The 16,472-nt window shown below is 37.7% G+C and overlaps 1 protein-coding gene and 1 long non-coding RNA gene across 7 annotated transcripts in view; one reads left to right on the top strand and one right to left on the bottom strand.

The window, feature by feature from the left end:
• Positions 1-1,516: 1,516 nt before the first annotated feature.
• COL8A1 (collagen type VIII alpha 1 chain) overlaps positions 1,517-16,472 on the bottom strand; it is a 216,808-nt gene continuing 201,852 nt past the window's right edge. For 4 of the 6 annotated variants that reach the window (XM_031959554.1, XM_031959556.1, XM_031959557.1 and 1 more), the window contains 2 exons: positions 10,955-11,273; positions 1,518-7,218 (listed from right to left, as the gene is read on the bottom strand). In XM_031959554.1, coding sequence (XP_031815414.1) covers positions 5,312-7,218; positions 10,955-11,270 — 2,223 coding nt within the window. In that variant the 5' untranslated portion in view covers positions 11,271-11,273 and the 3' untranslated portion in view covers positions 1,518-5,311. Of the gene's footprint in view, positions 7,219-10,954; positions 11,274-16,472 lie in introns of all 6 variants that reach the window. The other 2 variants (XM_031959558.1, XM_031959559.1) reach the window with 2 other exon arrangements.
• LOC116422363 overlaps positions 11,243-16,472 on the top strand; it is a 59,604-nt gene continuing 54,374 nt past the window's right edge. The window contains exon 1 of the long non-coding RNA XR_004232970.1: positions 11,243-11,332. This is a non-coding gene — a long non-coding RNA (uncharacterized LOC116422363). The remainder of the gene's footprint in view (positions 11,333-16,472) is intronic.

The following is a 16,472-nucleotide window of genomic DNA, read 5'->3' as shown; positions in this document are numbered from 1 at the left end:
GATAGTAGGTAGTTTGATTAGAGAATAAGTGCAGAATATCTTTGTTATCTTTATATGCCAATTGTTAGTGTTTATTTCTGAGACTGGAAATCTTTGTAATATTTTCAGCCAGAGCTGAGTGGAGAATACTTTTTGGTGCAGTAAAAAGGTCATTGCAAAGGGGACAAGTAGAGATTAAGATAACATTTACAATGTGCTCTTTATGTTTTCAGGCCATTTGTTTCACTTTTATTTCAGCCACGTGAAAAAGCTCCATTTTTTCATTGTGTGGTTATTCAGTCATTTCAGTTATGTCTGATTCTTCGTGACTCCATTTGGGGTTTTCTTGGCAAAGATACTGGAGTGATTTACTAGTTTCTTCTTCAGCTCATTTTACAAATGAGGAAATTGAGGCAAAGACAGTTAAGTGATTTGCCTAGGCTTACAGCTAGTAGGTATCTGAGGCTAGTTTGAACTCTGAAAGATGAGTCTTTTTGACTTCAGGAGTCAAAATGTCAAGCCTGAAACATTATCGACAATGCCAAATTAAAAATAAAAAAATACACACACACACACACACACACACACACATATGCAATAAAAGTTTGAGAAGGGATATTACAAAGTCATCTGATTTGATCATTATGTAGGGAAGTTAGTCTCCTATTGAAGATCTTTAGGGACTCATGATCCATAAATTCCCTTGGCAGCTCTTTCTAGTATTTATCATACTGTCAAAAACAGTGTTAGTATGGGGCTTTGTATCAGGACATGGAAATGATCTTGTTATTGCAGAACTGGACATCATGATGGCTAAGTATAAAATGGACCTCTCTAAAGTAACAGAACATATTAAAATTAGTGAATGTCTTGAAGCAGATCTGCTTCTTTATCACAGTCTCTTTTTCTTTCATGATTTGCAAAGTAGAATAATATAGAACAACTTTTTTTTTTACATGACCAAACCGTTATTTTGCTGTACAAAAAGAATCAGACTCTGAAATATTGTACAATTAGCTTGTGAAGGAAATCAAAAATGCAGGTGGGCATAAATATAGGGATTGGGAATTCAATGTAATGGTTTTTAGTCATCTCCCAGAGTTCTTTCGCTGGGCATAGCTGTTTCATTTCATTACTGCTCCATTGGAAATGATTTGGTTGATCTCATTGCTGAGGATGGCCAGGTCCATCAGAACTGGTCATTATATAGTATTAGAACAACTAAGTTTTTGATGGGTGCTATTCACCCAGAAGTCTCTCATTGTAGAGGGAATCAATAAAAACTCACATTTATATTATTATTTTAAGGCTTATTGCTTTAAGAAGGTTTCCTTAACTCTATCAGGAAACTAATCAAATATTATTATCCCCATTTGACAGAAGGAGAAAACCAGGGTTGCATGGCTAATAAGTCACAATTAGGACATGTCTTCTAATTCCAAGACCAATCTTCTTGATACTACACCATGTGGGTCATACCTGTACCATATCGAAGGACTATATGTGGTTCTAATAATATTAAGTAAGAGAAACAAAAGAAGAATACTTTTAAAGATATTTAATAAGAATTTTTTTTCAGATCAGTACAAAAATTTAAATACAAAAATGATTTGCTATTGACAAGTCTCAAATCTACAGTGGAAACTCAATAAAGTTACCAGTCTTTTTACTCTTTGACATATTCTGTAAGATATTTGAGGTTAGGCACCCACTAAAGTTTTTTCCCTCCTCATAGATTATCATGCTGCATTAAAATTCTGTACTTAAATAATGGTAATGCCTGTTTTGTCCATTTTTTCCTATGGTCAAATTCTAGTTAATTTCTAATTAAATAGAGATTATTGTTCAGAACAGATTCATGTTAGGTCTGCTTTTACACCAAAGCAAAAGTATAACATATAACACTCAAAGGGGAAACACACACATATAGATAATTATTTTAAACTCTGTTTTTAAATTAAGTGAAAAAATTCATCATTTTGCTATGAGATTAGCACCATTGTAGAACAAACAGTACTTGCATAGGATTTTTCCTCTCCCTCCCCGCCATCTACACATTAGAAGCTTATGCCTGCTAATATACAAATTTAGGCAAATAAGTAACACAACCAATAAATAAGTTTGGAAGCAACTATTATTAATTCTGATAAGTGAAATTTCATTTCAGTTGATTAGGAAATTTCTCCTCACTTCGATGGAGAACTAACTGGAATGTGTGTATATATATTTATATATATATATATGGAAACTATTTCACAAATGAGTTGCCCCAGTTGACCATTTTTATTTCAAGTTAATTTGAAAGCATCTACTCATACACCAGATGGAACACCGATTTGTATTATACTATGTGAGGTTTATTTGTCCCATCAAGAACCCATTATTCTTGTCACATTAATCATTTGAGAGAATAGATATAAAAACTTTATATCTATCAGATGCTATCTGCTGTGAAAATGAATGCTGAAGCTTCTTTGATGAAAACCTTTGGCATTCAAGTAGTAGTGAATAAGTTATTTTATGGCAAGAAATTCATTGATTTTCAGCCCTCTTCAGGAAAAAAAAAAAAACTTGTCTTCCATATCTCACATAGAGAAAGTATATCAGATCAATAAAAATATTTTTTCTGGATTAATTTAGTTAACTAATTAGAACTAGTTCCATTAGAAGTCATTTGCATTGGGAATATACACTACACACTGTGTTTATATCATGTTTCTCTAATTATTTCCTGCTCATTTTTTTCTTCTATGCTACAATCTGAATTTTTAGAGTATTGTCTTTATTCTCCACATTACTAATCATGTCAATAGCCAGGCAGAAATAAGTTTGAAGTGGCTCTTTTGTTTCTTTGAGACCAGAAGAAATGATTTGCTCTCAATAAGTCTTAGATTTATGTGGAAATTCAATAAAGTAACCAACCAGTCTGTTCATTTTTTGGTGTACTCTATATTTGAGGTGAGGTACCTTCTAAAGTAATGTCCTTTGCCATAGGTTATCTTGCTGCATTAAAACTCTGTATTTAACAAATATGCCAAGTGAGCATGTCTTTAGGTCTCTGGATACCTACTTGGAAGTAATTAAAATGTTTTTCCCTTTTCTGAAGAAATTAAATCTATACAAAGGTCCCGATCTGATGCCTTATTTTGGAATGAAGATGATTCTGGGTCCTGGAAAGCTTATCCCAGTGAAGTGCAAGCTGGGGCAGATTCTGTTATACATGGAAGGCTTCACTTGTGGGCTGCTAATGAACTATATGTCTATTGTCTGAAAACCAACCTAGCTAAGTTTGCAAAGGCTTATCAACCTATTGGCCAGAGACAGGGTGAAGAGATTTTTCAGCTGCAGCAGCTCTTGAAGATTACCTATTAAATTTAGAGGAGATGAGATCTAGAAAAGCAATTGAGAAAGGATTGTCTTCTTTCTAGTTGAAGTTTCACAGTGGCTATTTTTAGTGGTGATGGACCCACTTTTTAAAAATTATAGATTCTTGAAGTAGTGAAATAAGAATTGTTGGAACTTAAAAAAATTTTTTTTTTCTAATTCTATAATTTTCATTGATGTAGGGAACAGCCTTCCAGAGAAATAGATCCTTTTACTGGTTCAGTGGGCACTGTTTTGCAATTTATAGTTGCCTAGTGACAATTTTGGAGTGTAAGTGATTTCTCCAACATGTGTGTGTGTGTGTGTGTTTGTGAGAGAGAGAGAGAGAGAGAGAGAGAGAGAGAGAGAGAGAGAGAGAGAGAGAGAGAATGTGTTTGTGTGAGTGTATGAAACAAAACTTGAATCCAGGTCTTCCTAAATTCTAGGACATCTGTCTACTTTGTCACACTGTCTTGCAAGCACACAATTAAATATAGAGATGAAAATGCATGTCTTCAGTTGTGTAGTAAACTTTTATCATACCATTTCTTTAATCTATGGGGCAACATGAAAATCATATGATGTTATGTCCTCTGAAATTATAATTGGGTCTTCAGCAATTTATTTCTATAACAATTCTTGATATCATTTTTCATCATATACATCAGAAAACCATAAGTGGTCTTACTTTCAAGTTCCAGAGATTGATTTTCAAATAAAGGTTTATTTTCCCATAGAATCCTGAAGTTTTTTTTTTTTTTTACCTGTTTTTTTTTAAGTTACTTTGCAACCTTAAAATAGTTTGAATTGATTTTTCATAGTTATTGTTAGGCAAGAAAGTCCCTTTGACATTGAAAAGTGATTGAGAAATTATAGTTTGTCTTCTCTCTGGCTATGGCTTCACAGTGGCTATATTAATTTTTTTTTATAAATATACATTTAATTTACAATTGATGCCTGCTATTAGTAATGAATATCATACAAAATCTGAAGGTTACTGAGGGTAGGGAGCACTTATTTCATTGACTCCAATCTCTTTTCTTCCCAAATAACTTCCAAGATTTTTTTTTTTGGTCTAGTTAGATCTAGTAAAAAATAATAAGAACCAAAGCATATGAAAGAAACCTTAGGGAAAAGTAATATTTCAGGAATAAACAGGTTAACCACTATTCTCATTTCCCAGCAACATTGTAAGCATCTTGAAGATACAGTCCATAACTTGTCCTTTTGTGTCCTCCAGGGCCCTTCTTGGTACATCATCTCAACATCTTCTGGTACTCAATAAATACTTGTTGATTAGTAGATTCAGTGGCTCCCACTGAGTAACAACCCTGTGCCAAGTAAGAATCCTGATGCCAAAACCCCAGCAGCTGGTCGGAAGGGAGCTATCCTTTGGATGTTGTACATTACCTTAGATTACCTCTGCAAAGGTAGTATTACTACATAATTTCCCCCTTCCTGTGTTTCACTAGTAAAATTATTGTGAAAGTATGGGGTAAATGATGTAAGTAAATATGGTATGTGATTATTATTATTTTTGGTCATTGATGCTTCTTTAAGATTTATTCTTGTGTACTTTGAAGTAAACAATATGAATGAATGACTTGCGTTAGCTATGATCCTTCATAATGAAATATTTTGACAACTTTAGAAAGCATGGTATTGTGGAAATGTATAATGTATATTTGCTAATATGATTCAGTGGGTACAGAACATCTGTTAGAAATGTGATACATAGATTCTTCCTGTCATTTTAATAACAAGCTCTGCAGAACATTAAACTTGCATTTTTATTGTTTTTTGACTTTTTTTTTATATGATGGTCCAAACTTCCATTTAAATATAACTTTTCAACAGTATAAACACTTTGAAGCAATTAGGTGTTTTGTGTTTAGTTTGTTTCTGTCACTTCACTTTTCTCTTTTGCTGTCTTTTTGTTTCCTTGTATTTTTCTTACTTAAAAACAAATTTACATGGGATATAATAAATATCCTGAAAAAGAGGAATGGACATATTGTCCCGCGTATAGTCCTGCAGCTTGCTCTGAGGGCATCTGGAGAAAAACCCGGTCTCCTGGTCTAAGCTGTAGCACAGCACTCCCTGAGGCCTGATCCAGAAAGCCCTTTTTGTATTCATCATACGTGTACATCATAGGGTCATTGTTCTTGAACAAAGCTACCCATACATTTCCTCCTTTGCAGTGGACATGGTATGCAAAGTAGTAGACACCAGGGACTTCGCAGGTGAAGATGCCAGTCTGTGGGTTGTAGTTCTGTCTGCCGTTGTAGAGCAATTTGTCAAACTTTACTGGAGCCCCCACTGGTGGGAAGGGCGTGGTCAACTCGGCTGTAAAGGCAGGCATCTCATAAGCTACTCCTCCGTTTTTGCCCTTTTTGCCTCCATAAGCATGTGGAGTTTTTACTCCATCAATCCCTGGCCCCATTTCTGGCAAATACTCTCCATGGGCTGGTGGTGTGGGAGGCATCACAGCTGGGGGCCCCGGGGGACCTGGAGGTCCCGGGGGTCCTGGAAGGCCCGGCTGGCCTTGAGGACCAAGAGCCCCAGGCTTCCCTGGGGGTCCATGGAGTCCTGCTACTCCAGGTTTTCCTACCCCAGGGAACCCAGGAGGACCTGGTAGACCTGGTTCTCCTTTAGGACCTGGGAGTCCAGGAGGTCCAATTGGACCACTTGGCCCCCCAATTCCTGGAATTCCAGATGGGCCTTGTAAACCCTGATCACCTGGAATTCCTGGTTCCCCTTTGGGTCCAATAAGCCCTGGGGCACCAGGGATACCTGGTAAACCTTTATGCCCAGCCTCCCCTTTGGGCCCAATTGGACCTGGCAAACCTCTCATGCCCGGGGGTCCTACTTCACCAAGGAAACCTGGTTTCCCTGGGAAACCCTGTAACCCTGGCTCGCCTTTGGGACCCAATGGTCCTTGTGGCCCCACAGCTCCACCTTCTCCTTTGGGCCCTGGAAAGCCAATAGCACCTGGAGGTCCCATGGGACCTGGAATTCCAGGCAAGCCTGGTTCCCCTGGGGGCCCCCCCATTCCGGGTGCACCTATGGGGCCCTTCTCTCCTTGAGGTCCAAGAGCTCCAGGAAGACCCCCCATACCTCGGTCACCCTTAGGCCCTGGGAACCCTGGCTTCCCAACCCCTGGAAGGCCAGGGGGTCCTGGCACCCCAGGTAATCCTTGTTCCCCTTTGCCACCGGGAAATCCAGGTCGTCCAGGGATGCCATCCTGACCTGGCTTTCCAACTCCAGGCACGCCAGGTGGGCCTTGAATCCCAGGTACGCCTATGGGACCCCGCGGGCCTGGTTCACCTTGCAGGCCTGGTTTACCGAGAGGACCCTGTGGCCCTGGAAATCCTGTCACTCCTGGTTTGCCTACTCCCGGCAGTCCCACAGGCCCAGGAGGTCCGTGCATTCCCGGAGGACCCTTTAGTCCTGGCAGACCTGGCATCCCAAAGCCCTTGTCTCCTTTGGGCCCTTGGAGACCTGGAGGCCCTGGCTGTCCTTTGGGGCCCGGCTCACCCTTGGGTCCTTGTTGTCCTGGGAACCCTGGGCCACCTGGCTTTCCAATGCCAGGGAGTCCGTGAGGTCCTGGGGGGCCTTGAGGCCCAGGCAGGCCCATAGGTCCAATCTCCCCCTTGGGTCCAGCTTCGCCTTTTGCCCCAGGCATGCCCATGCCTCCAGGCTTTCCAGGCATTCCAGGCATACCTGGTTTGCCAATGCCAGGGTAGCCTTGGGGGCCTGGCTTTCCTTTGGTTCCTGGTATCCCATGGCCTGGTAAACCTGGGGGTCCAGGGGGTCCTCTTGGGCCAGGTTCTCCACGGGGACCTTGCTCTCCTCTTAAGCTGGCTAATGGGATTTCTATTGAAAGAGAGAAGGAGAGAGAGGGGGAGAAAAGGAGGATGAGAGGGAAAGGGAGGGAGGGAGGGAGAGAGAGAGGCAGGGAGGAAGGGAGGAAGAGAGGGAGAGGAGGGGAGAGAGAGAAGGAGGCAGGAAGGAAGAGGAGAAGAGAGAGAGAGAGAGGGGAAGAAGAAGAGGAAGAGGGAGAGGGAAAGGGAGAGGGTGGGGAGCATAAGACAGAGGGAGAAGGAGGAGAAGAATAAGAGAGAGAAGGAGAGGGAAGAGGAGAGGGAGGGGGAGAATAAGAGGGAGAGGGAGGAGGAGAATAAGAGGGAGAGGAAGAGGGTAGGGGAGAGTAAGACACAGAAGGGGTGAGAGAGAGGAAGGAAGAGGAGTGAGAGAGAAAAAGAGGAAGAGAGGAAAGGGAGAGAGGGAGGGGGAGGAGAGAGAGGCAGGAAGAAAGAGGGGGAGAGAGGTAGGGAGAAAGAGGGGGGGAGAGAAGAAAAGAAAGAGAGAGAGGGAGAGAAAGAGAAAGAACATGGTGAGATCCATTCCATTTGTCTTAACTTCAACAAAGTTGAAGTCCTGCTTAGTTCAGCTAAATTAAGATACTATTTATTTAGTAAGATAAAGAACAGGAATGGAAAAAGTTGGAACTGTGTGCTATACATTTATAGAATTATACTGAATAAAACTGACACTTCAATGAAACATGTTTTAGAGTATGAAAAGCACTGAGTTTTTTTTCTTCTTCAGTGCTAGCTAATGAAATAACACTGCTCTCCTTCCCGACTTCCCAAGAAACCACTTACCTAGACTCATAACAGATAGTCATTATTGACTCTTATAGAAGAAGTCTTTCCTGTCTTTCTCAATTCTAGCATCTCCCCTCTCTTTATTATTTCCTTTTTTTCCCCTCCTGAATATGGCTTATTTGTATATATTTATTTGCATGCTGTCCTCCCCATTAGATTGTAAGCTCTAGCAGGGCAGAAAGTGTCTTTTACTTCGTTTTATATCTCCAGTACTTAGCATAGTGCCACATATAGTAGGTCCTTAATAAACACTTAGTGACTTACTTTGCAGTAGTTACCCCTCACTTCTAGTCGACTGACAAGTCAAGTCCTGTCTATTCTACAAACATAATATCTCTCATAGTCATCCCTTCCTTTCCATTATTGATGTTCCTCTCCTAGCTCAGGCCCTCATTATTTCTTGCTTTAGCTGCTATAGTTTCCTCCCAACTCATTCTCCTTTAAATCTTCTACCTAGAAGAGATTGTGTTAGCTCTTTTTCAGCCCCCTTTAGTTTTTTTTTCAGTCATGCCTGATTCTTCATAACTTCAGTTATGAAGTTGCCAAATTAATCTTTCTACTACACCATTTTCATCCTGCCATACTTCTTGCTCAAAAATCTTTGATGCTTTTCTATTACCTTTGGAATAAAATCCAACACCCCCCCCCCCAATTTAGTGTTCAAAGTTTCTCATGTTCTGTATTTTGCCCACTTTTCCATTCATACTTTATATTAAACTTTAGATTAGCCTCTCCACTGATTAGGAGGCACATTTCAAGCTTTCCTTCATCTCTTACATTTAGTATATTTTGTTTTATGTGTCCTTCAAACCTTAGCTTCAATGACATTTCTTTCTGTGGAGTCTTCCATGATCCTTCAGGATAGAAGTGATTTCTTCCTTCTCTGAACTCTCAGTACACTGTGTGTGTTCACTGATTCTTACTTATTAAACCATTAAATGCATCTCTACACTTATCTCCTCGTTTCTATTGGAATGTAATCTTCTTAAGGCAGAGATCTAGTTTCCTTGAAAAATCCTAGGGAGCCAATTAGGGGCAGCAAAGTGACACAGAGATAGACTACTAGTCCTGGAGTCAGGAAGATGTTTTGAGTTCAAGTCAGACATTTATTAGCTATCTGAACAAATCATTTAACCCTATCTGCCTCAATTTCCTCATCTCTAAAATATGCCGGAGAAGGAAATTACAAACCACTTGCCAAGAAAACTGAAGTTATGAAGAATCAGACATGACTGGGGAAAAAAAAAAACTAAAGGGAGCTGAAAAGGAGCTAACAAAATCTCTTGCAGATAGTAGGCTCTAAAAAAAATGAACAAATGAATAAAATAACAAATGGAAGAAAGATGCATTTTTTATCTTCCAAACTCTTAAGTATAGGGATCACAGGATTATATCTAGAGCCAGAAGGGACCTCAGAGGTCATCCAATAAACAACCTAATTTTACAAATAAGAAATTGAGGTATAGATGGGTTAAGTGCCGTGTCCAAGGGCACCCAAATAATAATTGTCAGAGATGGGATTTGAATCTAGATGCTGTGACTCTAGAGTCAGTGTTTTATTTATTGTACCTCCCTGTAGCCTTTTTCTATTGTACCCTCCTACTGAAGGCCTTCTAGTCTCTCTCTTTCCCTCTTCTTTTCTTCTATTTAGACAATAAAAAACTTGCATGTATAGTGTTATTTGCATGTTGTGTATGTAACTGGCAACTTATTATTCACAATCTAATGGGGATATCAAGTTGCCATTAGACTGTGAACTCCTTGAGGGAAGGGACTGTGTTTTTAGCTTTCTTATATCTCCAGCTCTTAGTACAAGGTCTAGCACATGATATGATCTTAATAAATGGTTGTTGATTAATTGTCTATTTTTTCTCTTTTTTTAAGAAAGCAAACCCCTTAAGCATTGTGTCTTATGTTACAAGTCTTTGTACAGTTGTATACTTTATACCATTGTATACTTTGTACAATTGTATAGCAGGGTGTAGTGCCTGACACTCAGTAGGCATTTTATAAGAATGAACAGAAAACTAAAAAGTAAAATTTAAAATATGTTATTCTCACTCTCTCTACTTTCAGAGTCATAATTCTAAACCAAACGGATCTCAGATTCTCTCTAGTCCAACCTTCCCCTTTATTAAGATTAGGAAATCTGGGGCCCCATTATCTTATATGCAGATATAATATCTTATTTATCTTTGTTTTCCAGTACCCATACACTTCATTTTATACTAGTCTTTCCAAAACATTCATTTAAGAAACATCTGTTGAAAAAAATAATTTAAAAGTTGTTATTTATTTTGACTTAGCCCATTCTAATTCATCCTATATACTTGTAGCCGAGGTAACTTTCCTGAAGGAAAGACCACATCAAGGATCTACTCAACCAACTCTAATGGCTTCCTATTGCCTCTAGGATAAAATATAAACTCTTCTGTTTAGCTTTTAGAAGTCCTAGACAACATGGCTCCTTGTCTATCTTTTCAGTTTTATTTGACAGTACTTTCCCTCCACATGGCAATCCAATCAAATTGATCTTTCTCTTCTTCATTTCCTCCTTTCATCATCACTCCATCTCCCTTTGCAAGGGGTTCTCCTTCATGTCTGGAATGTACTTTCTCCTTAAACCTGCTTCATAGAATCATTCTCTTCCTTTAAGTTTTAGCTGGCATCATTATCTGCACGAAGAATTTTCTGATCCCCCCTTCTGCTAATTTTTTCACTTCCAAGTTAACATGTATTTGACTACTTACTCTGTATGTGTGTATTCACTTTATGTGTATGCTGTATATGTTTATATATGTACTTCTCTCCCTACCTCTACTAGAATGTAAGAGTTTTGTGAGTAAGGATTGCTTCATATTCACTGTATTTATAGCCCTAGCACCTAGCACTGTGCCTCATATGCAGTTGTTGCTAAATAAATACTTATTAATTGATTTTACCTTTGCTTTTCTTGGGAGCTGCCTCCTTGCCCATCCTGGGCACCTGTGGAATTTCCTTCATATACTGGGGTAGGTGTGGGTATTCTTTGCCATACTGCATGTGGGGCATCTCCTTACCCATGGGAAGTCCATCTTTGCCCAATGCCATGTGAGGTACTTGTTGTCCCAGGGCCTGGTATTGGGGTATCTGAGCTGGGATTTGAGGTGGAAGCTGTTTGATCCCATAATAGGCACCTCCATGAATGGACCTGATGAAACTGAGATGAATGAGGATCACCACTTCCAGTAGCTGAAGAGGGGTCAGGGGAACAGCCATCACCTGTAGAAGGAAAGGGACACATCAACATTGTGAAAGTCTGAAGATTGATCCTATTGGAGGTATGGCAATCTGAAAGAGCAAGTCAGAGAAATTTACAGTTCCACTAGAAGTCACTATAAAGGAAAAGGAAAAGGAAATTGAAATAAAATATTGCATGCTACATGAAGAAATAGGTTGAATTGGAAAATAGAAGCAATGGTTGGCAAATAGAAGCAATATCTTTAAAAAAGATCCAACCATCTCTTCCAATTTGGGATTTAAAGCTTTAAAAGAAACAATGATAATACTCTGAAAGATATTTTTTCAGATGAACAGATGTTTAGTTCAACAAAGATGAAGAGATTTAGTTTTTAAAAAGGCCATTTTTTTTTGCCTATTAATAGGATGCCTCCGTTACTTCAATTCTGTCAGTTAAGTGTAAAAATTAAGGCCACTGAGGAATAGGAGAAACCTTCCTAATTGGAGAAAATGTGATGATGTTATTATTTCTATTATTTTTATTAAATGCCATTTTTACTATAATTTTGAATAAATTAAGGTGGCTAGTAATGGATAGAGTGTTGGACTTACAGTCAGGAAGACCAAGTCCATGTCTTGTCTCAGCCTTAGATATTTGGAACTGTCAAATCTCTTTGTGGCTCAGTTAATTCACTTGCAATAGAGGGAAGTGGACTCTATGTCTCTGAAGTCTAAATCTATGATCTTGTAATTCTACAGTAAAAATTTCCTTAATTTGTATTAATTCTGGAAGATCTCAGATAATTACTTAACCTCTAAGGACTTCAGCTTCCTAATCTGTAAAACTGCACAGTTGAAAAAAAATTACCATTGTTCAACTAGATTTCAATCATTAAATTAAAATTTACCTTAGAATTCTCCACGAAGGGAAAAGTTTAATAAATAAATTCATAGTTTTTGATAAATGTCTGATTTATGAAAACATTGTTTGTAAGTAAATTTTATCTATTTGAACATGAAATCTGTGCCAGTACATTGCCCTCTTCTCCATTTGAATTACACATTTTGTTTTGTTTTGAAGGTGATTGAGATTTTTGCTAATAAATCATAAGGAAAAAGAGCAGATAAGTAAAATTGTCCTAAGCAAGTGCTCAGGATGTGCAAGAAGCTTCCTGAAAGAGACAGGGAAGTGACAAAATTAGCCAATGGAAGCTTAGGTCTGGAATTTCCTTCTGTTTGCCCTAAGTTAGCCCTGGGTGACTTCCTGGGAATAGGGAGAAGAGTGTAATGGGCTGAGGTTTGAGCTGATGCACTGAGGTCCCAAGTACATGAGGCTAGATAATAATTGGGCTATACTCTATTAATATACATGATTGGATTAAGAATGGTCCCTGCCCACTCTCCTTGCAAGTCCTGATGTGTTGTATAGGAAATGACGATTTTGGTGGGTGGAGGCAGAGAGGGAAGAAGAGAAGCTTGGGGAGATTGGGCTGAGTTCGAGACTCTGAGCTGCTGGTTGTGTGGCTGCTGGTCGAGCTAGCTTCTTGACTCAGCTGCACACATTGCTATCGCCGATTCTCTTCCACCTCCGATCCTTCTTCACTGAGAATAAAGACTGACGATTTTCCCCTAACCTGAATTCCTGTCTCGTGCTGATCTTAAAATACAAGATCTTAACAGAAGAGAACCACTTGGATTATATTGAGACTTTCTGTTCCACATGTCAATGACTGGTAGTTAACTTTGGGTGTACAAAATGCTAGGAGATAGTGTATATTGAAACCTGGGACTTTATCTGAGGCAATTGGCATCAGAGGAGGAGGAGGAGCTAAGACCAATGGGGAGACAACCTCTAGATCTGAGGTAGGACTATCTATGTCTATATCTATATCTATATATAGATTTATATATCTATATTTATATATCTATATTTATATCTATATAGGAGGAGAGAAGGACCTGAGTACTCAAGACTGAGCTCTTGTTAATCCTAAGTGCTTAGTGAATCAAAGACTGTTAGATTTAGAATGATCTTGATGAATGTGTAGATAGCATCTTAATCAAAAAATATGATTCCCTTGTTTTCCTTTGTTTATATATAGCTTGGAGAGGGGTTCTCAGACACATAATCTTCTTCCCCCAACCTCTTTGATATAGGGTAAAAATGAGGTTTTGGAATTCCCTGGCCAAACACTGAAAAACTAGGATAAGCAAGAGGAACTTGGAGAAAGATTAGAAGTATAAGTCTATAGGAGAGAGGATTCTGGGAAGGTGGGGAGTAGATCAGTAAATTTTAAGCTCTCCATATTTTCCCCCAAAACAGAACAAATTTATGGCTTAGGATGAATTAGAAGTATAAGTCTATAGGAGAGAGGATTCTAGGAAGATGGTAGAGTAGGTCAGTAAATTTCAAGCTCTCCATATTTTCCCCACAAACAGAACAAATTTATGCCTTAGGATGAATATAAAGGATGAATATAGACTGGTAAAAAATCAAGAAGGCTTGGGACAACCCAAGATCAGCACCTCAAAAAGATCCTTTGTGAAAGACATATAGGAATATTGTTGCCAAATTTTGAAACTCCCAGATCAAAATTTTTTCAAGAAACAAGAAAAAAATAACTCAAATATGCTGGAGCTACAATTAGAATTGTGCAGGACTAATCAAAAGTCACAATAAATGACCACAGGTCTTGGAATCATATATGCTGACAATCAGAAGAACTAGGCATGGTGGTCAAAAAATATCATATCTGGAAAAATTATCCATAATATTGAATGAAAAAGAATAGACATTCAACAAACTTTCAGATTTCCAGGACTTTTTTTTTCAACCAAACCTAAATTTTTTTTTTTTTATTATAGCCTTTTATTTACAGGATATATGCATGGGTAACTTTACAGCATTAACAATTGCCAAACCTCTTGTTCCAAAACCTAAATTAAAAGAGCATTTAACATATGAGTCAATCTCAAAGATTAATTTCAAGGAAGTTAACAGATAAATTATTTATGTTTTATACATGGAAATGTATACCATATGTTTAAGATTGATATGAGTAATGAGTTAGCTCAAAAGGAAGATTAGAACAGAGTTGAATATTATTTGACTCTCAAAAGCAAAACTGTCTAAGAAAAGGTAAAAATTAGTAATTGTGCTATACAAATGAGGTTCAGAGAGAATAGACATAGAGGTATTAGAGGGGGGAAGGAGGGCTCATTTTGAAAACCTTCTCATATTGGGAATGGGTTAAATATGCAACACTGCTTATTTACCATGAAGGGTATAGTACTTTTCAAAATCTATGAAGAAATAAGGGGGGGGGGGGAGGAGGAAGGGAATGTAATAAAGTGAGTTACAGAAAGATGTGTGGCTTTTTGGCAGAGACAAGTTATATAGATAATGAAAAAGGGATAAAGAGGGATGGGAAGGGTAGATAAGTGTGGGTACAGAACTGTCTTTAGATTAATGTAAGGTATGTTAAGGTGTGTAGATAAACACAAATGGAATAAAGAAGGAAGGAAAGAGTGAAGAGACAAGATAAGGTAGTGTTCCATAGGTGAGAGAAGGTTAAATAATAATAGCAAGACAAGTTAAAAAATAGAATTAAAGAGAAGAATTAGCAGGGATAGGAAATAAGAGATATATACAAACATTAAAACAAGGATCTGCAGTAGAATTTATTAGAAAAAAAAGTAGGGCTATTAATCATTGATCCTAGACAAAGTCAAACTTGAAGATTCAATCAAGAGAAATCTACATTAAATTTCAACCATATTATTGTTTTAGATGAATATTTACATATGGATAAATGCATATACATATATATGTGTCTGAGTATGTGTGGGTATTGTGCATATAGATTTAGATATGTGTGTATAGATATGTGTTTATATTTGTGAATCTGTGGGTGGGTATGAATGTGTATATAGGTGTGTGTATATATAAATCTATATGCACTTGGCTATAGCTTCCTTGGGGGGAAGTGTAGGGATGAAAGGGAAAAAAAAGAATAAAGTAAAAAGTGCTCAGGAGAGAACAAAAGAATAACCTACAAAGAAGCAAAGAAAAGATGGACACTCATGAATATAATTTCTTCTATTATATGTGTTTTCTTGAAATGGAAATTTATTGTTATATATTTTGAATCTTTCTTTATATTCTGCTGGGCACATGACAATGTTTACTTTAAAAATTTTTCTTTTCTGTATTTCTTTTTTCTATTCTGTCTTTTCTCATTTTGTATTTAGTTCAATAGAAAAAAAAGGGAGGTTAAAAAAAAAGAAGTCTATAGGAGAGCTTAATGGTTTGTAGGCATTTTTTTTCCATGTTCCCTGTGTTCAATATACTATGTGGCCACAGTATGCCGAGTAATTGTGTCCTGTGGATTTAGGATTTAGGGGTCATTAAAAAAAAAGAACATATTAAAGAGTGTTGATATTCCTTATTATTTCCTAGCTAAATTTTAAACCCAGCCAGTCCTGCCACTAAAAGCTGTTTTGAATTACTTATGGAGATTGAGGTGAGAGTAGGGAGAGAGTGGTTTAGATATTTGGTTGAGTGTCTTTTGATGACCAATATTGGTACTGCAGTCTTTTGGGAAGCTTTCCTATCTAAGTGAGTTTCTGTAGGAAGGAAGTGAGTTGGCTGCTAAATTGATCGTTCAGGAAAAGCCTTATCTAATAAGTAGTTCAGATATTATAATCCCTGGGTAATTAATATAGCAACACACTGATTTTTTATGGTTGGAAGAAGACAGCTCATAAACTGGTTAAGGTCGCTTACATTACTATGGTGCCTTAAATATCACCTCAGTGTATTCACAAAGATCATACTTAAAATTGGGCTAAGAGATTTTGTATAAATATTATCTCATTTGATCTTTGTTACTATCTTAAGAGATAATTATTCCTATTTTGTAGATGAGAAAATTGAGGCAAATAGAAAATAAGTGATTTATCAAGGATCATACAATTAGTGTGTCTGATAACCAGATTTGAATTCATATGTTTCTGATCCCAGACTTATCACTATATTCACTGAATTGTCACTTGTTTATGTACACAAAGTCCATAAAGTGCCATATATGAATCTCCTTTTCATCAAAGCAAAAGAAAAGAGCTGCCTTGGAATTTCATAGTATTTCATTAAGTATATGAAATAGTAATCTCAGTAGAAGACCACCAGATGGCGCATTAAATCCATATTATTGAATTTGTTCAATGAATTCTTTTAAAGAG

This window comes from Sarcophilus harrisii, chromosome 3 (genome assembly GCF_902635505.1).
Source record: "Sarcophilus harrisii chromosome 3, mSarHar1.11, whole genome shotgun sequence".
Taxonomy (NCBI): domain Eukaryota; kingdom Metazoa; phylum Chordata; class Mammalia; order Dasyuromorphia; family Dasyuridae; genus Sarcophilus; species Sarcophilus harrisii.
The sequence above is the reverse complement of the archived record's forward strand: the minus strand, read 5'-3'. Positions and strand labels throughout refer to the sequence as shown.